Source organism: Salmo salar, chromosome ssa01 (assembly GCF_905237065.1).
Source record: "Salmo salar chromosome ssa01, Ssal_v3.1, whole genome shotgun sequence".
Taxonomy (NCBI): Eukaryota; Metazoa; Chordata; class Actinopteri; order Salmoniformes; family Salmonidae; genus Salmo; species Salmo salar.
Window position 1 is genome coordinate 133,518,679 of NC_059442.1, and position 26,551 is coordinate 133,545,229.

The window sequence follows — 26,551 nt, forward strand, 5'->3', positions numbered from 1 at the left end:
ACTAAACAGTCTCCATATTTACACCCATACATTTTTTTTCAACTGGTACCGGGGGGACCTTCAGACGAGATCAAAACAACTGACATGTATGTGTTCGTTAGAGTGTCACCTTACGATAGAGAGGTCATAATGTAGGCCAAACCGTTCGGACGCTACAGATGATTTTGTGAGAAGACCGATTTTCAGGATGTCTCATGGTCTGACAAACACCGCTCTAGCTTTATCACCTCTCACTGCAGACGTGGATGTACGACATCGGTGGATGCAGTGGATAGACGCGCAATCAATGCAAAAAACAGATATATCTCGCTTAAACTGACAGATTGTTATGGGGATTTTTTTTGTTATGCTAATTACATTTCCGACAGGATGCTCTCAATGGTGCATCTGTAGAAGTTTGTGAGGGTCTTAGGGGCCAATTGAAAATTATGGACTATGCTTCGCTCTCTGTGTGTGAAACACTCATTTTACTTGACCAAGATAGACGAGCTGCAGTAATCAATCGTTCCTATCTGCCACCATTCATATCTAGCTTCTGTCAGTGACTCAAGCACAATCAAAGGCATTTATCGAAACAAAAAGTCAAAGTGGAACAGAAGAGAAGTGTTGTAATTTATCAGGAGTTGGCATCCGCAAACTATCGAGCAGGTCTCTTTTGAGTAATGCCAATAAAACCCAAGCGCCTATGATAGGGTCCTGTGATGTTGCCTTGGGCCCTTACAGTATCGATTCTGAGCATGTTTGTGTTCCTGAATGATTCATGTGTTACGGAAATTGCCTATGGAATACAAATGGGATCTATGCTTAAATACTGAGATACAAGTACTAGTGCTCGTTATACAAGTATTAACAACCCTTTTACTCATAAAAGATTAGTCCATGAGGTCCAGTGGAAATATTTTTTCTGGTTAAATATTGAATTTATGAAATATTCCTATTAGAAAGTTAACCTTGAATGACTGTATGATTGACTGGAAAAACTATTGTCTTGTAAAAAAAAAAATATTTCTCCAAAACAATGATTGGCATTGTACTTTTACCTACTGTACATTATGCCAATAAATGTGTGGAGGAATCTAAAAGACCATATTCCCCTGAAAGATAAGTCAATGATAGTTTCGATGATACTATTTGGAAAGGAACTCTGTGCAGGAGGCACATTTCCCATTACATTACTGCCTTTCATTGCAATGGGCTGACAGATGCCTTAAGCATATAATGCAAATTCCCATAGGTTCAATGCTGCCTAGAAACTGTCAAAAGAGGACTGCAACAAATTCCTTCAGTAAAACAGCAGAATGTAAATGAGAATTTTCACTATTGAAGTGATTCTGTTATGCACATCTATGGCTATTATATCATTCATATTTTCTTTACAAAGTATCGTGTTATTGCTTTTACAGTACATTTGGAAAGTATTCAGACCCCTTGACTTTTTCCATATTTTGTTACGTTTCAGCCTTATTCTAAAATGGATTTAATAGTTTTTTCCCCCTCAACAATCTACACAAAATACCCCACAATGACGAAGCAAAAACATGTATTTAGATTTTTCTGCAATTTTTTTAATTTAAAATAATGAAATATTTCATTTACATACAGTACCAGTCCAAAGTTTTGACACCATTTTCTACATTGTAGAATAATAGTGAAGATGTCAAAACTATGAAATAACACATATGGAATCATGTAATGTAGTAACCAAAAAAGTGTTAAACAAATATATTTTATATTTGAGTTTCTTCAAAGTAGCCAACCTTTGCCTTGATGACAGCTTTGCACACTCTTAGCATTCTCTCAATCTGCTTCATGAGGAATACTTTTCCAACAGTCTTGAATGAGTGCCCACATATGCTGAGCACTTGTTGGCTGCTTTTCCTTCACTCTGTGGTCCATCTCATCCCAATCGGTCTAATGTCCATTGCTGCTGTTTCTTGGCCCAAGAAAGTCTCTTCTTATTATTTGTGTTCTTTAGTAGTGGTTTATTTGCAGCAATTCAACCATGAAGGCATACTTCACGCAGTCTCCTCTGAACAGTTGATGTTGAGATGTGTCTGTTACTTGAACTCTGTGAAGCATTTATTTGGCCTGCAATCTGAGGTGAAGTTAACTCTGATGAACTTATTTGTTATTTGCGACTGCACTTGAATAAACTTCTTGAAATATTCCGGAATGACTGACCTTCACGACTTAAAGCTTATTTGAGCTGTTCTTGCCATGATATGGATTTGGTCTTTTACCAAATAGGGCTATCTTATTACTCATGAAGCTGGTCGAGAGAATGCCAAGACTGTACAAAGCTGTCATCAAGGCAAAGTGTGGCTACCTTGAAAAATCTCAAATTTAAAATATATTTAGATTTGTTAAACACTTTTTTGGTTACTACATGATTCCATATGTGTTATTTCATATTTTGTATGTCTTCAGTGTTATTCTATAATGTAGAAAATAGTAAAAATAAAGAAAAACCCTTGAATGAGTAGGTGTGTCCAAACTTTTGACTGGTACTCTCAGTATTCAGATCCTTTACTCAGTACTTTGTTGAAGCACCTTTGGCAGCGATTACAGCCTCAAGTCTTCTTGGGTATGTCGCTAAAAGCTTGGCACACCTGTATTTGGAGAGTTTCTCCCATTCTCTCACCAGATCCTCTCAAGCACTGTCAGGTTGGATGTGGAGCGTCACTTCACAGGTATTTTCAGGTCTCTCCAGAGATATTCGATTGGGTTCAAGTCCATTCTGAAGTCCTGAGCATTCTGGAGCAGGTTTCATCAAGGATCTCTCTGTACTTTGCTCCGTTCATCTTTCTCTCGATCCTGACTAGTCTCCCAGTCCCTGCCACTGCAAAACTTCCCCACAGCATGATGCTTTCACCACCATACTTAACCGTAGAGATGGTGTCAGGTTCCCTCCAGACGTGATGCTTGGCATTCAGGTCAGAGAGTTCAATCATGGTTTCATCAGACCAGGGAATCTTGTTTCTCATGGTCTGAGAGTCTTTTAGATGTCTTTTGGCAAACTCCAAGCTGGATTTCATGTGTCTTTTACTGTGGAGTGGCTTCTGTCTGGCCACTCTACAATAAAGGCCTGATTGGTGGAGTACTGCAGAAAGATGGTTGTCCTTCTGGAAGGTTCTCCCATCTCCACAGAGGAACTCTGGGGCTCTGCCAGAGTGACCATTGGGTTCTTGGTCACCTCCCTGACGAAGGCCCTTCACCCTCCGATTGCTCAGTTTTGCCTGGCTGCCAGCTCTAGGAAGAGTCTTGGTGGTTCCAGACTTCTTCCATTTAAGAATGATGGAGGCCACTGTGTTCTTGGGGACCTTCAATGCTGGAGAAATGTTTTGGTACCCTTCCCCACATCTGTGCCTCAACACAATCCTGTCTTGGAGCTCTACGGACAATTCCTTCTACCTCATGGCTTGGTTTTTGCTCTGACATGCACTGTCAACTGTGGGACCTTATATAGACAGGTGTGCCTTTCCAAATTATGTCCAATCAATTGAATTGATGACAGGATGCACATGAGCTCAATTTTGAGTGTCATACTTATGTAAATAAGGTATTTCTGTTTATTTTTTTTATAAATTAGCAAAAATTTTGAAAAAACTGTTTTCGGTATGTCATTATGGTGTATTGTGTGTAGATTGATGATCACTTAAAAAAATGTTTAGAGTAAGGCTGTAACGTAAAAAGGGTCTGAATACTTTCCGAATGCACTGTATATTGGCTAGTACTACTGGGAGTGGTGGGATTCAATTAAATTAGTTTGAAATCCCGCAACAATTGGACGAACAATATGAATTTGAACGTCTTTTCATTTAAATGAAAGGAGTCAGTCACACCCTTCTATGACCTATTAGATATTCAGTGGCAGGAAAGCATTATTACACTTAATAAATTGCCAATATCCCTCCGATTGGCCTTGAATTCACAGGGTGGCGGTGCATCGGCAACCCCACATTGATTTATGTCTGTTTCAATGTTGTTTTCAGCAGGTCTCCACTCTTGGGTTTCGCAATAATTACATCTTCATGATACATTCCAGCGCAATCAAGAAAAAATTGTGGTTTCTCAGGAGGTTAAACATGGTATTTATCCAAATAGAAAATATTATTACGTTACTAAGCTGCCAGAGACAAGACAATCACTACTGACAATGCTTTCCTCTCTGTGACTTGATAACCAGCAACAGAGGCTATTTGTCCTACTCATACAAAGCAAGCTGGTGATTAACTATACATTATTCATTTGCTTGAATAGATAACATAACAAATGTAAGAAAGAGAATACTTTATTTGTAATATATTTATACTTTTACACAAGTAAAATCAAATGCATATGAATGAATAGAGAATGAATAGACAGCATTCTTTTGAGAATGCTAACTGTAACCACAGCATGACAAGAAAACAAAACATAGAAATATCAAGGTCTCGATTCAATCTGTAGTGCTGAATATCAGCATAACAACTTGTTTGAAACTTAAAGGCAATGTTCCTACGTTCGAGGAGACTGCATTCACGGTAAACGCTGCATATGTCAGCTCAATCTTGCTAAGGCTGAACTTCGGCGAGACGGATTGAATCGAGACCAAAGTGTTTGTGCGTTTACACTTATAAACATACAAATAGCATTTAAATCAATGTTTCACTCTAAAAAAAAGATTAACAAAAATACATGGAGTCATAAGATCTGTCACATCTTTGGGGTTGTTATGAAGGAAACCTCAAAAGGTTCTTGATTTTAAACAGTAGTGCTGTTTCATTGTCTTTGTAATAACCAGTCACCACCATTGGCAGAGTAAGCTTAGAGATGATAAGACCTCCCAGAAGAAGTCATTTTCATAGCTGAGCAAAACATACAGTATCAACTGGGCACAAATCCATGAAATATTTACATTTGGAATTGACATACTGTAGAAAGGCATCCATTTGTTGATGTGTGTTTTTTTAGCTCTTCCATTTCTCTTCTCGGATTCATATCTTTAGATCTATGAAAGATTTTCCCCTTCCCACCCCTGGCACTTAGCAGGGCCTCCTGTACTGGCCTTACCCTGGCCCATATTATCCCTCTGTGATTGTCATTACTAACAGAAGTCTAAGGATAGCCATAACACAGGAAGAATGATAAGCCTCCATGCTCCGATTGTAGATCCGTGGGACTTGAGACACAGAGAGTCTGACATGTTATCCTTTGTACACATTTTCTTTTTTTCAGGGTCATTGGAGGGATCTAGATCCTCTGATGAATGGTCCAGATTGTTAGATAACGTTCCTCCTGGCCCATCATTCAGACTCTCTTTGTTCTGGGGTTCGTTGGGGTCAGCTTCCATAAGCTTCGTTTTGGAGATGTTTTCCTTCTCCTTTAGAGGATTGTTGGTGATTTGTCTGCTGTTGTAGGAGGACTGATCTGGAAGACCCTTACTGGAGATGATGGAGGACTTGTCGTTGTCTGAGAGGCAGCACCTAGGAATACCAGCCCTAAGTGGACTCTCCGTCGTGAGTTTTCCAGAGCGCGTCTTAGAACTGAACACACTGATCCAAGTATGTTGAGAGCTCTCATAACAACCCTCCAGGTCAGGGCTCTTTAGCCGTTTCAGGTCTTTCCCAGCCAGTCTCGCTGGAACATGGCACTCAAGCTCTGAGCTAGAGCCTTTGAAGCCCTTGAACCAGTCCCACAGGGTCCTGGCCCTGCAGTCACAGATCCACTGGTTCCCATTCAGACGCAGGTACTGGAGGGACACCAATGGGTCCATGGTCTCCCCTGTCAACACTGTTAAATTATTGAAGAACAGAAACAAAGTGGTCAGCTTGCGCAGGTCATGAAATGCCTTGCGCTGGACAAAGGTCACTAGATTCTGATGGAGAAGCAAGCGATCCAGGCTTACCAAGCCGCGCAGCATGTGATCCGTCACAGTCTTTATCTTGTTGTTGTGGAGGAACAGGTAGGTCAGGTTAGCCAGGTCCAGAAACGTATCGTCATGGAGAGTCAGTAAACTGTTGTCCTGGAGATAGAGGTGCTGCAGGGAAAAGAGTCCCCTAAACACACCCACAGGCAGCTCAGACAAGCCACACCTGTGCAGATGCAGGGTGTGCAGTCTGGAGAGGCCTCTGAAAGCTGTGGGGCTGATGATCCTTAGATCATTGTCCCCTATGTCCAGCTCCTCCAGCCTCTCCAGACCGTAAAAGGCCCCGGCCTCAATGTGGCTGATGTTGTTGGAGTAGAGCCAGAGGACGGTGAGGTTCCTGCAGGGGCTGAAGCTGGTGGAGCGCACCACGGTTAGCTTGTTGTTCTGGAGGAAGATTCGCTGGCTGTGGACAGGGATCTCTGTGGGGATGGAGTAGAGGCCCTGCTGCTGGCAGGCCAGGGTGGGCCGTGGCTCGCTGTGGCATATGCATGGCGCTGGGCAGCCCTCCACTCGACCCTCTATCGGAGGCACCAATTGAAGCCAGAGGATCAGAATGTAGAGTTCGCCAACTGCAAATGAGAAAGACACAAGTGGGTAATGAGAGTTTGTTGGGGTTCACAGAAAAAAAAACTATCTGCTGTAAATCATCCAAAATAAATAAGGTGCTATCATTTAGCATACTGTAGCACATTTAAACAGTCCCTTAAAATTACTCATAGTTGCAATATAGCTATAAAAGCTAGAACCTAAAAATAATACAAGTAGAAGTGTGGAATTAATTTTATGCGAGAATTTTAGATTTTACATATTCAAATGTAGTGTTCTTTAGATTTTATGACTTTCTGGAATGAGGCAGCAACACACTACCTTCTATAAAATGGCCTTGGCCATATTTGCAAACCTTGAAATAAATCAGTTTTGCAATTCTTAACAGAGTAGAAGATCCTGGTTTAGTTTTCGCTGGCTGTGCCACAACATCTCATCTCTGTTCAGACATCTAACTGCATAAGAACGGTGACATTCTCTTTTCTTCATGTATTTTAATGAAAAACTGAATTCAAAGACATCAGGGCAAACGCCAATGGGATTATACAGCCCCACGGAAACCTATATTTATTAAGTGAAATGGATATAATGCACTTATGACACTCAGTCAATTCACATCAAAAACTCTGTATTTCCCCCTATGAGTAAAGCACACTTTACTAATCTAAAAGTGGAGAGCAGCTGGATTACAAACCAGCTGGAGATTTATCTCAAATTGGGTAGCTTTTTACCAGTTCAATTTCAATCCTCTTCTGGAAGGACAGACCAGAGAGAGGAAGAGGAAGGAAAAGGATGGAGGGAGGAAACGAGAGAGTGGGGGTGGGGGTTGGACTATTTCACAAATTAATAAAACATTGGTGGGTTGAGCAAAAAATCCTCCACACTAACAGAGCAAATGGAACTAATCACATATGAGGACACCTGGGAATTGCCACTCGGCCTGTTCTAGAGATCTCAGAGTGGATTTGCATGCTTGAAAGGGCAATTGACACAGGTCTCTCATGCCAGTGCTGACAGCACATGTAACCTTGTGGAGTACCTACTGCAGATGAGATCAGACAGAACTCGTCTCCAGTGCAGGATGTGCTTTCCTCGTACGATTACTACACCGTAAGTCTCTCTTATCGTAAAAGGATACCCCAATTTGATAGAACCAACATATTTGCTTTCATTGCCTATAGAACGTGCCATTATGCTCAAAGGTTTTACATTGCATTACTATGTGCTTCACCAACACATTATATGGACTACAGGTATTTGCCTGTTGATATGTGCAGTTAATTCATGGAAACAAGAGGAATATAATATGGTTGTAATAATGGCTATGAACAATTTAGAATTTGTGAGTCTTGTGAAGGTTGTCAGAGCGGCAACAGTGAGACTAGAGTCTAATAGGGCACAGTTTATAAAAAAACAGGAGTGATAATTTGTAGAGACAAAGCATCTTCAAACCAGATGGCTTATAAATAACAGAGGAATTATGACTCCAAAGCCAAAGAACCAACAACCGAATGACACATAGACGAATAGAGAGAGAGCGAGAGAATGATGCTTGTGAACGAAACAATAGATAACGCAAATTCACACAATATAATCTATTTGTATTCCAGTCATTTCATCAGAGCAATTCCAACTAGACAGTCATATTATTAGCATTGCCCGATATGTTCTGGGATGTGGGCATTGCCCACCGGACTCAGAAGCAGGCCTTAGTCACCTAAATTAAATAATCCCCTGGCACAGATGCTAGTTTTGGGACTCTTAGACCTCTCCAAAGAAATGCTCACAGTTCCAGCATTATTTTCTCTATCGTAAAAGTCCCCAAGGCTAATTATTATGTAAATAAAGCCATCATAATTTCAGGCACTGAACGGTGGTTCCCAAATGAATACTGTATTTGGACACTGTAAGAACTAAACAGAATGTGTGCATTTTCCGACCATAAATTGAAAGCTAAAACTGTACAATGCACTCAAAGATGTAGGTAAGTATTGACATAAGAGTCATTTCATGTCATTTCAGCAAGCCATGACAACCACCATCTCAGATTGTTCTGAAAATCGTTTCTGTAGTTAGAAACAGGTAAGATTGGCATTCCTGATTTCTGAGAAATTAAGATATTGAGTGCACCCAAATTGGCAATTTTAAATGTAATTGATAGGATTTAGACAATATTCAATAAATATTCTGTAGTACCCAACATCCGATCTGGACAAAACATCTTCCTACCAATGAGTAAGACATTAGGAATAAAAAAGGCCAAAAGCCACCCACAGACCCCCCATACCACACAACAGTCCCATCCCAACAACCAGTATACTGTATAAATTATTTTTGTTTATGTAGTATAAGCGGTTTGGAGCATTGCTTCGTCAAACTATGTAATGTATTCCCTGTGAATCTGGTGATGTTTTTTCCCCCCACTGTTCAGAGAAATTAGTCATTGAAGTCGCTTGCATAGACTACCATCAAGTAGTGTGGAAGTACCAGATTTGGAGCACTAGCTGCTGCTGTTCCTGCTATACCGCCTCACTCTTTTCTTCATTTTGCTTGTCTCTTGTGTTTATTAAATAGATCACAACATTTCCTTTGCAACTTTGGAAAGAAAACCAATAGATTTTGCTCATGATGAAAACATGAGTGTGGCAGGTATCCTAGTGGTTAGAGTGTTGGACTAGTAACTGAAAGGTTGCAAGATCGAATCCCCGAGCTGACAATCTGTTGTTCTGCCCCTGAACAAGGCAGTTAATTAACCCACTGTTCCTAGGCTGTCATTGAAAATAAGAATTTATTCTTAACTGACTTGCCTAGTAAAATAAAGATTAAATAGAAATTGTGTGGTCATCCTCATAGTTCAAGCCAGTCCTCCATGAAAGCAATTCAGTTTGTCCTTCCCTTAGAAACATAATGCTTCCACCCAACAATCCTTGAATGGTCCACAAGTGACAGCTTTCTGAAAGGGCTATCCCCATGGTGCAATTGTAATATGAAGACTTTTCCTACAAGCCCAAAACTTTGATGGAGAAATGGGCTAGGGGACTAAAATGTTGTGACAACACTAACAAAATAATATATTGCATGGCACTCTTGTGTTTGTCAACAACAACAAAAATATCAGGAAACATCTCTATATGATTGTGATTAGTGGCATTGACCAACCAACCCAACCCAATACCATTTCAAAACACTATACTGTGTGTGTTTGGGACTTTTACCATTGAAGACCATAAGACTGAATCTAGTAGAACTGCTGTAGCCTAATCGTTTGCTTGTTCAATTGGAATGGTTGAACAGTAACTAATCTAGAACTTTTGTGAAGGGAATAAACCATACACAAAGGGGCCGTTTCTTGGACACAGATTAAGCGTAAGAGAAGACCTGAATTGCTTTCATGGAGGACTTGAATTGTGAGGCTGACCACACAATGTATTTTTTTAATGAGCCAAATCGATTGGTTTTCTACCCAAAGTTGCAAAGGAAATGTTGTGATCTGTTTAATAAACACAAGAGACCAGCAAAGAGGATGAAATAGTGAGGCGGTATAGCAGGAACAGCAGCATCTAATGGTCAAAACACTACTTCATGGTAAACGATGTAAGCAACTTCAATGACTAATATCTCTGAACAGGGGGGAAAAAACATCACCAGATTCACAGGGAATACATTATATAGTATGGAAAAGCAATACTCCAAACTACAGCTTCATACTACTTGTCAAACATAGAGACCTGAAACTTATACTGGTTGTTGGGGCGGGATTGGCGTGGGGTGAGGGGGACAGTAGATTTTTTAGAGATGTTCCATGTTTTACTCATTAGTAGGAAGAAGTTTGGTCCAAATCAGATGTTGGGTACTATATTTATTGAATATTATCTGAGTCCTATAAATTAAAATGGCCAATTTGGGTGCAATCAATTAGCTACATTTCTCAGAAATCAAATGATATTTAAAAAAAATCATAATAAAGCTGCAGGAATGCTTATTGTAACTGTTACTAACTACATAACCAATTTCAGAACAATCTGAGATGGTGGGTGTTGAAATCCTCCTTCTTGTGCTTTTTGAGGTGGAACGACCCATAATGTGTTTACAGTAAATTCACAGCAACGTATCATCAAATGTCTTAACAGGGTGTAAAGATTTATAGGACCCCCATTATTTGAAAGTCAATGGAATCCAACCTTAGCCATTGTACAGATATCTTGCAATCACTTTGCACCATTGAGAAAGCACCCATAAAAATACAGCTACAGATGTAGGATCTTAATTTGATCACCCTGTTGCAGGTGCAAACATTTCTATTAATTATAATCCACATAATAATTAACATTTCCTTTTTGCTGCAAGATTATTTTCCTGCTGTAGCAAACTGGCTCAAATTAAGATCCTAGATCTCTATTAGATTGCCTCCTCCCAGTACAATTCTCAAGAGACAATGGACTATGACATACTTTTTCATATAAAACCAATCTTTGCACTGCTTGGGAGTCTATGGCTATTATATGTGGCAGCCATCCCAGTGGTACTTTTCAGAGGGAGAAAAAAGCATAGCTTTCAGCACCAAGCAATGCGAGAAGAAAAAGCTGATGCTTGCTAGACAGGATGCCACAGTACAGACAGTCACAACAAGCTATTAAAACTGCAGAGCGTTGAGGTCAGCTCAGGAAGAAGTGTTTGCAGTAAATATCCATGAAGTCAACTCGACAGGTTAAAACCACACAACCCAGCAAACTGTATCAGTAAAGATGAAGGATCTTCATTTGAGCCAATTTGCTACAGCAGGAAAATAATCCTCCAGCAACAGGAAATGCAAACTTTTATGTGGATTATATGTAATTAATGGATATTTTTCTGAAAACTTTAGAAACCGTTTTAAACCTAAAATACACCATAAGTTTGCATTTCGTTCTCAGCAACAAAAGAATGATCATATTGCGTTTAAGCAAAATATTTTGTTTCAGATTTGAATCAGATTTTTTAAATCAAATGAATCAGTTAGAATGAATTCCAGTATGAATGAATTCCAGATATAAACTAATACTCTAATTGCAGATCTGGCAGCATATTGCAAAATCAATATATCCTTGGTTAAACCAACTAGCAGGCATGTACAGAACATCACATCAGTTACAGATTATGCAAAAAATATACCGCAAGATTATTCCCAATGAATGAAAAGGTATTAAGTGCACCGGTGTGCATATGTGCATGGCAATAGGTGTATCCTTGTGCATCATCTACATTCATGACAGACTGGTGCTTTTTAAAAACCTCTTTAATGTGTCATGAAACAGTTTGACAATTGTTTCTCTGACTGTGACGTGCACGTCATCAGAAAAAAGCAAAGACATATTTTATTTATTTTGCACCAAGAGGCAAGAGAGATAGGGTGCTTCAACCCATCACAAAAAAAACTAAACTAAAGTTTGACGGTGTTCTAAAAGGTTTTCTTCATCCAGGCCTGTGTTGTGCTGAACATCCTATGGTGGAGGAAAAGGTCCTGCATTATTGACTAGCTGCTCCTGTTCGGGGGTGCCTGGGTACACTAAGCCCTCGTGGTGGAAAATGGATTCTGCAGTAACGAGGAGTGATAAGGCACGAGGCCACTGAACCCCGGTGCCTCTAGATCATCGCATGGCCAGGCACTGGAGTTTCTCATTGCACAGCTGATAAGAGATTCTCAGCCACAGCCCTTTATTGATCCATCACCTTTTCATTTAGTGAGCTGTCCAGTCTAAGCCCTGCCGTTCCCTACCCTCCACAGCACAGCGCCCCTGCTGGCCAGCCTAGCCAGGCATCCCTGTTGGTCTTGTTCCCTTTATTTTCTCATCCTCTTATCTCGCTTCTGCTGAACAACAACCAAAATGTAAGCTGACGTGAAATTAGTTTGTGTACCTCACTCGACTTGGCCCTGAATATAGGGGTAGGAGGTGTTGAGCAAGCGGAAGACAGCATTCTGATAAGAGGCTGTGTTTGACAGTGGGCAACTGTGATGGTGGAGGATCGCACAGCTGTAAGGGCCCCTATCTGCTGCCTCCACTGTTAATGCTGTCACAGAGTAGAAGAGAAGGAGAGACTGAGCCCACCGTCCTCTTGCCTGTCACTGACAGAGTCTGAGCTGCCTTGGTACTGCTGTACTCATACGGAAAAGAAAATATATAAAATATAGTTTTTTAATAAAAAAATGTAGGATACATGTGAAATATTTACAATTGGCCAACTAATGTATATACTGTATATGAAAAATATTTAATACATTTTAAATACATTCCAACATATATTATGAAATGTATTTCAAATGTACTGTATATATACACACATGTATGTAAAATGTATATCACAGTATTTGTGAAATGGATTGGAAAATGAATTAAACCTATTTCAAAAAAATTCTGAAAAACATTAAATAATGTATTTAGAATATGGTTTCACATATTTATCAATATTTGGTAAATATATTTAAAAAAATGCATTTGGAAATGTTTTGTAAAATATTTCCAAATACAACACCCATTTAAATGTACTTGTAATAACTATACATATTCACTACTGTTCAAAAGTTTGGGGTCACTTAGAAATGTTGTTTTTTAAAGAAAATCGACTTTTTTGTCCATTGAAATAACATCAAATTGATCAGAAATACAGTGAAGACATTGTTAATGTTGTAAATGCCTATCGTAGCTGGAAACGGCTGATTTTTTATGGAATATCTACATATGCGTACAGAGGCCCATTATCAGCAACCATCACTCCTGTGTTCCAGTGGCACCTTGTGTTAGCTAATCCAAGTTTATCATTTTAAAAGGCTAATTGATCATTAGAAAACCATTTAGAAATTATATTAGCACAGCTGAAAACTGTTGTTAAGGATTAAAGAAGCTATAAAACTGGACTTCTTTTGACATCAGTATTTGTGGGTTCAATTACAGGCTCAAAATGGCCAGAAACAAATAACTTTCTTCTGAAACTTGTCAGTCTGTTCTTGTTCTGAGAAATGAAGGCTATTCCATGCGAGAAATTTCCAAGAAACTGAAGATCTCGTACAACGCTGTGTACTACTCTCTACACAGAACAGAGCAAACTGGCTCTAACCAGAATAGAAAGAGGAGTGGGAGGCCCCGGTGCACAACTGAGCAAGAGGACAAGTACATTAGAGTGTCTATTTTGAGAAACAGACACCTCACAAGTCCTCAACTGTCAGCTTTATTAAATAGTACCCGCAAAACCCCAGTCTCAACGTCAACAGTGAAGAGGCGACTCCGGGGATGCTGGCTTCTAGGCAGAGTTGCAAAGGAAAAGCCATATCTCTGTCCAGTGTCTGTGTTCTTTTGCCCATCTTAATATTTTATTGAAGTTTGCCAATGAACATCTGAATGATTCAGAGGACAACTGGGTGAAAGTGTTGTGGTCAGATGAGACCAAAATTGAGCTCTTTGGCATCAACTCAACTCGCCGTGTTTGGAGGAGGAGGAATGCTGCCTATGACCCCAAGAACACCATTCCCATCATCAAACATGGAGGTGGAAACATTATGCTTTGGGGGTGTTTTTCTGCTAAGGGTACAGGACAACTTCACCGCATCAAAGGGACGATGGACGGGGCCATGTACCGTCAAATCTTGGGTGAGAACCTCCTTCCCTCAGCCAGGGCATTGAAAATGGGTCGTGGATGGGTATTCCAGCATGACAATGACCCAAAACACACGGCCAAGGCAACAAAGGAGTGGCTCAAGAAGAAGCACATTAAGGTCCTGGAGTGGCCTAGCCAGTCTCCAGACCTTAATCCCATTGAAAATCTGTGGAGGGAGCTGAAGGTTCGAGTTGCCAAACGTCAGCCTCGAAACCTTAATGACTTGGAGAAGATCTGCAAAGAGGAGTGGGACAAAATCCCTCCTGAGATGTGTGCAAACCTGGTGGCCAACTACAAGAAACGTCTGACCTCTGTGATTGCCAACAAGTGTTTTGCCACCAAGTACTAAGTCATGTTTTGCAGGGGGGTCAAATACTTCTTTCCCTCATTAAAATGCAAATCATTTTATAACATTTCTGACATGGGTTTTTTTAGATTTTTTTGTTGTTATTCTGTCTCTCACTGTTCAAATAAACCTACCATTAAAATTATAGACTGATCATTTCTTTGTCAGTGGGCAAACGTACAAAATCAGCAGGGGATCAAATACTTTTTTTTCCTCACTGAAGATGGGTTGGAAAGAAAATCTATTTAATCAATTTTTCATTCCGGCTGTAACAACAAAATAAGTTAAAGGGTATGAATACTTTCTGAAGACTGTACACACACATACACTTTCACACTCAACATATGCAGCTGCTACTCTGTTCTTTATTCTTACTGTTATTCTTATTTATTCTGATGCCGAGTCACTTTACCCTGCCTCTATGTACATATCTACCTCAAATACCTTGTACCTCTGCACATTGATCTGGTACTGGTACTCCCTGTATATAGCTCCACATTGATCTGGTATTGGTACTCCCTGTATATAGCTCCACATTGATCTGGTACTGGTACTCCCTGTACATAGCTTCGTTCTCGTGCATTTTATTCCTCTTATAGAGTGACTTTTATTATTTGTATTTTTTAAATCTGCATCAATGGGAAGGGCTCGTAAGCAAGAATTTCACAGTAAACCCCCTTGTATTGACGGCATGTGATAAATAAAATGTGATTTGATTTGGAGAATTCAATAAATCTGATTTTCAATAGGAATACAGACTTGGTAAAGTGCAAAAACGTAGCATTTTGACATGTCCCTCCATGACCCCTCTAAGAAGATATTAACCCATTAAACCCCCAAAACACTCCATGTTTCCACCATTATTGTAAAGCCCTAGTTATTTTTGTGACTTTGAGAAAGTTCTTTCTGAAGATGATTGTTTATTTCTTGTGATTCATGTACGTCTGTCCCTCATTTTAAGGTCAACCCTGTTACTTGAATTGAACTCTTGCTTTATTCCTTTTAAAATATTTCTTCCAAAATCAACATTGAACATCTAATACTCAAATTATAGTGTAAAATCAGGTGAGCTGGTTCTAATCTTTTTGGCCATTTTCGGGAGTTTAATACTCTGCCTACAGCATTATTAATCAGCTGCCTAAAACCTGCCATAGCAATGTTTATGTAGCAGCTTTTTTTTACAATAGTGTCAGTGCACACACTTGTTTTCTTCTGAAATATGGAATGTGTGACTCCTGTGCCTATACTCATACGTTCCATTTGGAATTAAGCCTATGATTATGTAAGCTCAACCTGGAATTTTGTTTGTTAAAAATAGGAGTCACCTTGAATTCATCCTATTTTGAATGTTTTCAATGGGTACACTCTCCAGCATGAATATCATGAAGACTTCAAAATGAGTCTGATTGTATTGGGTCCCATGTCCGTCTGCTTGAAAGCCAAACCAGTTATCTCACCTCACCATCCTCCCATTGATAACAGAACAAAGCGCACAATGTATATTTTTTTCATGGAGGCTGAAAGGTTGAGTTATACAGCACCAGTCTTCTTCACCTGTACTGCAAATAGTCTCACACTGCATCTATTATGCAGCAATGTTTTACAAGAAAATCCATCCACTGTGAAAAGCAGGTTCCTGCTCTGTAATCTTTGCCAATAAAAGAGAATATCTCAGATGTAACAAAGGATGAAAGCCCTGCCAAACCTGAGTAATTTCACAGAAACAGGCCAACATGGCAAATTATGCCAATTGAAGTAGAAACTGCGAAGCGATGGAGACACAAACGGTGACAGCAACAGCTCCTTCCCATATACCTATAATCATAAATGGGAGAAAAAAATCCCTATTACATCAGCTTTCTATTAAAGTGCTTTACAGTTCCAATGCAGCAGTTTTTATCTCAATATCAAATCATTTCTGGGTAACAATTAAGTACCTTACTGTGATTGTTTTCAATTAAATTGTTCAAAAAGAAACAAAAATAGCTTCTTAACAAAGAGCAAAGAGCAATTTCTCATGCAAGAATTTAGCTAGGACTGTCTGAGAGTGGTCTGACTGGGAAGGGGAAAACTGAAAACTAGCTGTTATTGGCAGAGAGGTTCGGAACTCTCTTTCTTATTGGTCATTGATGTCACCAGGCAGGCCAAAACTCCATCCCACTACAACAGGCTGAAATTTCAGACGGTCTTTTCAAACAGCTCTTAAAGTAAAAGGGCATTACCATAATTTCATAGTATTATTCCAACCTCATAGTGTGGAAATACATTTTAGTCAATTACCAGACACTCTTATCCAGAGCAACTTACAGTAGTGAGTTCATTCACTTTCTTCATACTTGTCCGCCGTGGGAATCAAACCCACAACCATGGCATTGCAAGCCACATGCTCTACCAACTAAGCCACACAGGACCCTGAGTATGGAAAACATTTCCATGACATTGACCAGGTGAATCCAGGTAAAAGCTATGATCCCTTATTGATGTCACTTGTTAAATCCACTTAAATCGGGGTAGATGAAGGTGAGGAGACAGGTTAAATGAGGATTTTTAAGCCTTGAGACAATTGACACATGGATTGCGTATGTGTGCCATTCAGAGGGTGAATGGGCAAGACAAAAGTGCCTTTCCCAGTACAGTCAACTCAATATTAGGAAGGTGTTCCGAATTTTTGGTATACGCAGGAAATCATGTTTTTGAGTGCGCTGGGCCTTTAGCAACATGTTGTCATTACTAATAGAGTTAGATTTGTATGGGAGTCACACTTTGTTTCACTACTGCTTAGTTTCATGACTGTGTGGTGGTCCTTGAGTGGGCGAATGATGCGAAAAGCATTAGCATGCCCTCTGGTGTTAGCACAAGCCTCCCTGCTGGTGTGACTGGCTAGCACAGTGACCAGGCTGTCAAATGACAGCGGATATCCAACCTGACGTATTTAAGTGCCACAGCAAGCAGACCATGGAGACAGCACATGCCAAAGACAGCCAGGGAAAAGAAAAGGGCTGTGTGATGTCGCATCATAATGGCCTTCATAAAACCCCTGCATATCTGCCATAGATCCTCCATACAGTGTATTATATGGCTTAGCCTATTTGAATATCTCAAATATCTTGTGTGTTTTGTCACATATACACACACAAATATTAATGCCGGTATTAGATCGTACAGTTATACTGATCAAACAGCATTATTTTCAGATATGAATAAGCTGTCTGTCTGTACGCAATCCTTTATGTACTTTGGCAGCTTGAATTTAAATTGTATCAATGAATCAACTTAATAAGCATCACACTCTCCATTTCTCTCTGCTTCTCCCTATCCCTCTTTGTCTTTCACACCCTCTGTTTCTTACCTCTGTAAGTCCCCTCTATATTGCATCTCTCACGCTCGCTCTCTCATTCCCACCCACGTTGACCTAGCATCGATCATCTGCCCTATTCCCTCCTGATATACACTGCTCAAAAAAATAAAGGGAACACTAAAATAACACATCCTAGATCTGAATGAATGAAATAATCTTATTAAATACTTTTTTCTTTACATAGTTGAATGTGCTGACAACAAAATCACACAAAAAGAATCAATGGAAATCCGATTTATCAACCCATGGAGGTCTGGATTTGGAGTCACACTCAAAATTATAGTGGAAAACCACACTACAGGCTGATCCAACTTTGATGTAATGTCCTTAAAACAAGTCAAAATTAGGCTCAGTAGTGTGTGTGGCCTCCACGTGCCTGTATGACCTCCCTACAACGCCCGGGCATGCTCCTGATGAGGTGGCGGATGGTCTCCTGAGGGATCTCCTCCCAGACCTGGACTAAAGCATCCGCCAACTCCTGGACAGTCTGTGGTGCAACGTGGCGTTGGTGGATGGAGCGAGACATGATGTCCCAGATGTGCTCAATTGGATTCAGGTCTGGGGAACGGACGGGCCAGTCCATAGCATCAATGCCTTCCTCTTGCAGGAACTGCTGACACACTCCAGCCACATGAGGTCTAGCATTGTCTTGCATTAGGAGGAACCCAGGGCCAACCGCACCAGCATATGGTCTCACAAGGGGTCTGAGGATCTCAGCTCGGTACCTAATGGCAGTCAGGCTACCTCTGGCGAACACATGGAGGGCTGTGCGGCCCCCCAAAGAAATGCCCACCACACCATGACTGACCCACCGCCAAACTGGTCATGCTGGAGGATGTTGCAGGCAGCAGAACGTTCTCCACGGCATCTCCAGACTCTGTCACGTCTGTCACATGTGCTCAGTGTGAACCTGCTTTCATCTGTGAAGAGCACAGGGCGCCTGTGGCGAATTTGCCACTCTTGGTGTTCTCTGGCAAATGCCAAACGTCCTGCACAGTGTTGGGCTGCAAGCACAACCCCCACCTGTGGACGTCGGGCCCTCATACTACCCTCATGGAGTCTGTTTCTGACCGTTTGAGCAGACACATGCACATTTGTGGCCTGCTGGAGGTCATTTTGCAGGGCTCTGGCAGTGCTCCTCCTGCTCCTCCTTGCACAAAGGCGGAGGTAGCGGTCCTGCTGCTGAGTTGTTGCCCTCCTACGGCCTCCTCCACGTCTCCTGATGTACTGGCCTGTCTCCTGGTAGCGCCTCCATGCTCTGGACACTACGCTGATAGACACAGCAAACCTTCTTGCCACAGCTCGCATTGATGTGCCATCCTGGATGAGCTGCACTACCTGAGCCACTTGTGTGGGTTGTAGACTCCGTCTCATGCTACCACTAGAGTGAAAGCACCGCCCGCATTCAAAAGTGACCAAAACATCAGCCAGGAAGCATAGGAACTGAGAAGTGGTCTGTGGTCACCACCGGCTAATTGCCTATAATTTCCACCTGTTGTCTATTCCATTTGCACAACAGCATGTGACATTTATTGTCAATCAGTGTTGCTTCCTAAGTGGACAGTTTGATTTCACAGAAGTGTGATTGACTTGGAGTAACATTGTGTTGTTTAAGTGTTCCCTTTATTTTTTTGAGCAGTGTATATCATTTTGGAATGAAACTCTTCAAATACAGTTGATCTGTCTCTCGCAAAGACTGAAATACAGAGGCTGAATTTCTAAACCATCGTATGGGAAACCATCAAAGTGAGCAGGTAATACTTTTGGAAAATAAAATCCCCAGAGAAGCTTTTGACTGTGGATAAGGGTAAATTGGATTAATAACACTATCTGCTTAAAGCTACACTATCATAATGTTTGATTCTGTTAATTTGTGTGTGACCTGGTGTCTTTGTTCCTCAAGTGATTTGTGAGCGGGACTTGAAACAACACTGACAGACCTGCCTGGCAGTTCAAACTCACTTAGTAATGCCATTGTGCTCCACTTGGCAGAGCAAATGGGTCATCCCACTAAAATGGAGATAGAAATAACAGTGTTTGTGAAGAGATACAGAGTTTGTAGTAAAAAAGCCACTTGAAACTACCAGGCTTAAAAAGCTAGCAGAGTACTGATGACATAATTGTCCAACAAAGGATGGGCTACATAACACAGTTATAACCATGACATAAACAGTCATTAATGACAGCTGATTTCAGATTAAGATTCAGTTAGTCAGCAAAAATAATTCTCAGTCAGCAAAACACAAAAAGTCCATAACTATCGAAAAGGAAAGCCAGGAAATAAATCCTCACAACACAGATGGACCCTACAAACTAAAGACAAGCATCTGACATTTACAGGTGATAATGCGTGTCCAAACTCTTATCAACCCTTTGTAGCTTTTGCACCTTTCTAAAAGACACTGAAGGGCAACTGCAAAAAAGAAGAATTTAGGAGATGAATGTCTATTTTTAAACTGAACCCAAAAGGAGGAAGGAGTAAACAAACAATGACTTGAAATTCTTTAGAAATGTATTCCTTTGTGTGGCATTAATCCACATGCAAAGCAGATTGGTTGTGTTTGGGTGACTTGTCCTTCCATGAGAAAGGATTTGCTGAAGATGGGGTTTGAGTCCTATAGGCAGTACGGATAAATAGAGGAGCAGAATGCAGCCAGAAAGACTAGTGAAAAACAGACAGCAGTTCCACTGTAAAGTGAAAATGATCTAGTTGCCAGTCATATATATCTTGACCGTATCCATGTGCTCCATACTGTGCTCCTCCCCATCAACACAGTCTATTGGATTACCAGGTAATTCATTAACTTTAAAAGTCATTGGAACTCCATTGGAAACTCAAATTCTTCCGCATCCATTCTCAGTGTTCCTGACTGAGAAGTGAGCAGCGATATCACTACCATGATATCACGTTTACCATAGGGCCTGCTAACATACAATAGAGTGCTTTGTGGGAAATTTCTTAATATCTGACCTTATCACAATTCCACAAAAATTAGCTTACGGAGCAGAGTGATATCGGAGAGGGCAGGAACAGTGATTCAGTGCAGCTTGCCGGATTTCATCTATGGAAAATGTTTTACTGAGGAAGATGAAGGTTAGAAAATCCAATGCTGGTTGGTTTACACATGTACACACTTTAGCAGGACTCTTGAGCATCCAGGCTTTTCATGCTCAATGGAAAAATGATGTACAGTGGCAAGGAAAAGTATGTGAACCTTTTGGAAATACCTGGATTTCTGCATTAATGTGTCATCAAATTTGATCTGATCTTCATCTTAGTCACAACAATAGACAAACACAGTGTGCTTAAACTAATAACACACAAATGATTATATTTGTCTTGTCTATATTGAATACATCATTTGGAAAACGTATGTGAACCCCTAGGCTAATGACTTCTCCAAAAGCTAATTGGTGTCAGGAGTCAGCTAACCTGGAGTGCAATCAATGAGACGAGATTGGAGATGTTGGTTAGAGCTGCCCTACTCACAAAATTTGAGTTTGTTATTCACAAGAAGCATTGCTTGATGTGAACCATGCCTCGAAAGAAAGAGATATCAGAAGACCTAAGATTATGAATTGTTGGCTTGCATAAAGCTGGACAGGGTTACAAAAGTATCTCTAAAAGCCTTGATGTTCATCAGTCCATGGTAAGACAAATTATCTATAAATGGAGAAAGTTCAGCACTGTTGCTATTCTCCCTAGGAGTGGCCATCCTGCAAAGATGACTGCAAGAGCACAGTGCAGAATGCTCAATGAAGTTAAGAAGAACCCTAGAGTGTCAGTTAAAGACTTACAGAAATATCTGGAAAATGCTAACATCTCTGTTGACGAGTCTACAATACATAAAACACTAAACAAGAATGGTGTTCATGGGAGGACACCACAGAAGAAGCCACTGCTGTCCAATAAAACCATTCCTGCACGTCTGAAGTTCACAAATGAGCACATGGATGTTCCACAGCACTTCTGGCAAAATATTCTGTGGACAGAATAAACTAAAGTTGAGCTGTTTGGAAGGAACACACAACACTATGTGTGGAGAAAAAAGGCACAGCACACCAACATCAAAACCTCATCCTAACTGTAAAGTATGGTGGAGGGAGCCTCATGGTTTGGGGCTGCTTTGCTGCCTTAGGGCCTGGACAGCTTGCTATCATCAAGTTTATCGAGTTTATCAAGACATTTTGCAGGAGAATGTAAGGCTATCTGTCTAAAAATTGAAGCTCAACAGAAGTTGGGTGATGCAACAGGACAACGACCCAAAACACAGAAGTAAATCAACAGCAGAATGGCTTCAACAGAAGAAAATACATCTTCTGGAGTGGCCCAGTCAGAGTCCTGACCTCAACCCGATTTAAAATGCTGTGACATGACCTTGAGAGTGGTTCACACCAGACATCCTAAGAATATTGCTGAACTGAAACATTTTTGTAAAGAGGAATGGTCCAAAATTCCTCCTGACAGTTGTGCAGGTCTGATCCGCAACTACAGAAAACTTGGGTTGAGTTTATTGCTGGCAAAGGAGGGTCAACCAGTTATTAAATCCAAGGGTTCACATACTTTTTCCACCCTACACTGTGAATGTTTACACTGTGTGTTCAATAAAGACATGAACACTTATAATTGTTAGTGTTATTAGTTTAAGCAGACTGTGTTTGTCTATTGTTGTGACATAGATGAAGATCAGATCAAATTTTATGACCAATTTATGCAGAAATCCAGGTAATTCCAATGGGTTCACATACTTTTTCTTGCCACTGTACGCTGCTGCTGTTTATTACCTACCCTGTTGCATAGTCACTTTATTCCTAGATATATGTACATACAGTATCTACCTCAATTACCTCGTACCTCTGCACATCGACTCAGTACTGGTACCCCGTGCAAAAAGCCAAGTTATGGTTACTCAATGTGTATTTATTCCTTGTGTTATTTTTCTACATTTTTCTCTCTGCATAATTGGGAAGGGCCCATAAGTTAGCATTTCACTATTAGTCCACATCTGTTGTTTACGAAGCATGTAACAAATACAATTTGATTTGATTCAAACCGCAATCAGACCATAGAGAGGACATCACAAAGACCTAATACGCTGTCGTCCCTGCTAGACCTGCTGAGCCTAATCTAGGCAGGTATGATAGACAGGGACACAACCCTGGCCTGTATAGCGGCCAGCATTTAAGGGATAGATATCACTGAAACTATGCTATTATAAAGGCGAGCTGAAATCTCGAGATGTTTCCATTCTGTCCTCTAAACCGTCATGGTAAGTTGCAGCTTTTGTTAAGGCCAGGCTAAAAGTGTGGGCTGCATGAAGAGAGGGGCATCAATATTCTATTACCTTTCTTCTTCTTCAGAATTTCCCTTTGAGAGAGGGCTTTAGAGAATCCTCTGTTCTCTAGTCGTCCAAATTTCCCTGTCTTCCCGAGAGGCCTGAGACGTCCCACTGCTCTCTCAGGCGATGTGCGTTTGTGCAGTATCTTTAAGGGGGAATTCATTAAATGGAAAAACAAATGCTCTGGCATTATTTATAACATGCACTGTCAGAACTCTCTGGTAGGGCTCCTTCTGCATGGGGTTGGGAAATGAATAGGGTTGGAAAAAGGAGAACCGATTCAGTTCCAGGGGAGAAGTCCAGTAGAAGTTATTACATTAATGGAGATAAAATAAAAATATTACTAACCTTTTCTTTTCCACAAGACATTCTGTAGTTTCCGTATACTAGCATTAACAACATTGTCCATACCAAACATTGCTCATTGATAGAGTACTCTGCATGAAAATCCTGGGTAGCTTATTGGTGTGCTAACGAATCATCACGGCGTAGGAATGAACCATGTTTGTGGCCTTACTGCTCTATTGTGTTTAGCCAGTTAGGCCATCAATGTATTATCAGGAGCAGTAGCATAGCCAGCAGTAGCATAGCCAGCAGTAGCGTAGCCAGAGATTCGTTGGCAGGTGGGCCAGCAGAAATTCGGGTAGGCCAAAAAAATAAAAACAAACACATATTTTGCCATGGGGCAGAGAGGAAAATGTGCCGTTTTATAGCTAATCTCATGCTATTCTACACATTTTGCCATGAGGCTGAGAAAAAATGTTAAAGCTAAATGTTAAAGCTAAATATTTAGCTAATTAAAGCTAAAATATACTGTAGGTGCGTTAACTGTGATAAAGGCAATGGATTATGAGCTGTCTTGTTTGCTAAATGAACATATTAAGTAGGCAGTGGCATGGTGCATATAGCCATAGAATCACAATATGCCTCAATCGGTCATATTTGTGGTTTATTGGGGGTGTGGCTTTCAGTTTGTTATTTTTGGCCACCAATCCCATGAGAGTGAATGTCATTCCAGTGCACTGCTTGCTATGAATTCTATCTGATGGTGTTTGCATGTTTAGGTAAAAATACAAATAATGTCCCGTTTGGAACAATGACAAGTAGAGAGCGTATTATGTTTTGCTCAATCTGATTGGGTGGGCCTGGCTCCCCAGTGGGTGGGTGGGTAGGTGGGCCCACCCGTGCCTATGCGGCTGTTCAGGAAAGGCTAAGTCTGAGGGCTACGCATTCTTCTTTCATGCCTCGATACAGTACAATCTCACTACCTGACTGTCCATGTGCAGGCTTTTCTCAGACTCACTTCTCTCGCTGAATTAATGTATTCACTTGTTATTATTCAAAGAAACTCAACACTTTATTGCACTTGTTTAAAAGTGCATGTTTAATGGTGTGAAGCTGATAGCAATAAACCTTTGTTTTTATTCTCTTTTTAAGTTAATCAAATAAAGGTTACTTTTCTACCATAGTGAGTGGGTATGCAATGGTTGGTGCACTCTGACTGGATCCATGTCAGTAAAACTGTTAACTGTTCTTAGCTCTGTTCCTTTCCTCATCTGATTCTCACTTGCTTCTTCCTTCTCTCCATATGTTGTAAAGGACTGCAGCATATAATGATGAGACCAGTGGGATGGTCATCATTTTTTATCTTTGAAAGATTTAGGAGCACTTTCTTTGGACATAATATCTCAACATAAGAGTTCTGGCTCCAGTCTCCTTGCTTGTACTCACATTGTCCACCAACAGCATGGGCGCCATCTGTTCATATGGAAGTAGGAGGCAAACTATGCCAATGCGCCCATAATGTGTGATGGATTAGTGCAATCTGTTAATACAGCAATAAGGCACTCGAGGGTGTGTGTTTTGATTATGATGATTGTCGGTTGTGCTCCAATCACTGAATACTGTCAACTTGCACAGCCAGGACAATAATCACGATAACATACAAGCTCCAGTTTCTTATTATTTTTATAATAACTTTTCTATTGTGTCTTTTTTTCTCACACCTAGTCAATAGTTATTGGCTTTATTTAAAAAAGCTCATGATTGCTTTAAAGTGACAATCTGCAGTTCAATCAATAACACCCCGCCACTGTTTTGGTTAAAAGCTGAGGGATGGGGCGGGAGGAATGTAACCAATTTCATAGACAGAGCCATGGATGCAAGTACTGACCACCAACATTCTAGTTTTAACCATGTTTTGAGGCTATACACTGTCTATAAAATATCTGTCTACACAAGCCTATATTTTGGATTCTGACAGTTGAACTAAGCTCTTGCAGCATTTATAAGTTACATTATTTAATAATAAATGGCTATATACAATTTATTTAAAAGTTTTAAAAATGTATGTATCAATCACAGATTTCCCCTTTAACTACAGGTTTGACTTGCTGAGGGTGTTATGAACTAGACTGGGGAAAAAAACACTGAAATATTGCTGAATCTCTGCATTGTCTCTATGTCGATTCAATGGAATGTCTACAGAGTCACGCCTACAGGATCCTCATTTTCTTAATGCTTGTAGTCTACAGTACTGCTTGCAATTATTGAACAAGAATTGCACTTTGTTTGCATCAATCGCACCATCATTGTAATGTGGACTGTTAAGCGAAAATTCTGAGAGTAGTTGTCATTCATGTTAAATACATTGGAAATATGTGGGAGATATTTTTGGTGAGAATGCATGTATGGATGCTGGTCGATGCAACTGAGTGTTCTTACTGGCATGAGTAAGAACACATGGCATGTATGATACATGTAGTACTGCAGTGGGATGTTTCAGGCGATGCATTTATGATGCCCAAGGAGAGGTATGAACCATCACCTTCAAGCTGTTCTCAAAATCCCATCACTGTCAGAAAAACAATGTAGATAGTAGTGTTGCAACCTATGAGTCTGTGCCTTTCCTCAGAAAATAAAATATTCTCAGCTGACATTACAACGTATCTTACCTGGGAAAGTATTGCATTCTTTTATTCCATATGTTAATTGGCATAAAAATGAATTTGTTAAAATGCTCCGTCTTTCCCTTTACCCAGTCAGGAAGCTCAAACCTGGGGTATCAGGGCCTGCTATCAGCAAGGATACAGTGCCTTACGAAAGTATTCATCCCCTTTGGCGTTTTTCCTATTTTGTTGCATCACAACCTGTAATTTAAACTGATTTTTTTATTTGGATTTCATGTAATGGACATAAACAAAATAGTCCAAATTGGTGAAGTGAAATTAAAAAAATAACTTGTTTCAAAAAATGTAAAAACAATATTTACGTAAAAGTGGTGCGTGCATATGTATTCACCCCCTTTGCTATGAAGCCCCTAAATAAGATCTGGTGCAACCAATTACCTTCAGAAGTCACATAATTAGTTAAATAAATTCCACCTGTGCAATCTAAGTGTCACATGATCTTTCACATGATCTCAG

The 26,551-nt window shown here is 40.3% G+C and overlaps 1 protein-coding gene across 1 annotated transcript in view; it reads right to left on the reverse strand.

The window, feature by feature from the left end:
• Window positions 1-4,275: 4,275 nt before the first annotated feature.
• The window catches only part of LOC106564246 (reticulon-4 receptor), a 35,563-nt gene continuing 13,287 nt past the window's right edge, over window positions 4,276-26,551 (reverse strand). The window contains exon 2 of the mRNA XM_014130296.2: window positions 4,276-6,477. Coding sequence (XP_013985771.1) covers window positions 5,087-6,477 — 1,391 coding nt within the window. The 3' untranslated portion in view covers window positions 4,276-5,086. The remainder of the gene's footprint in view (window positions 6,478-26,551) is intronic.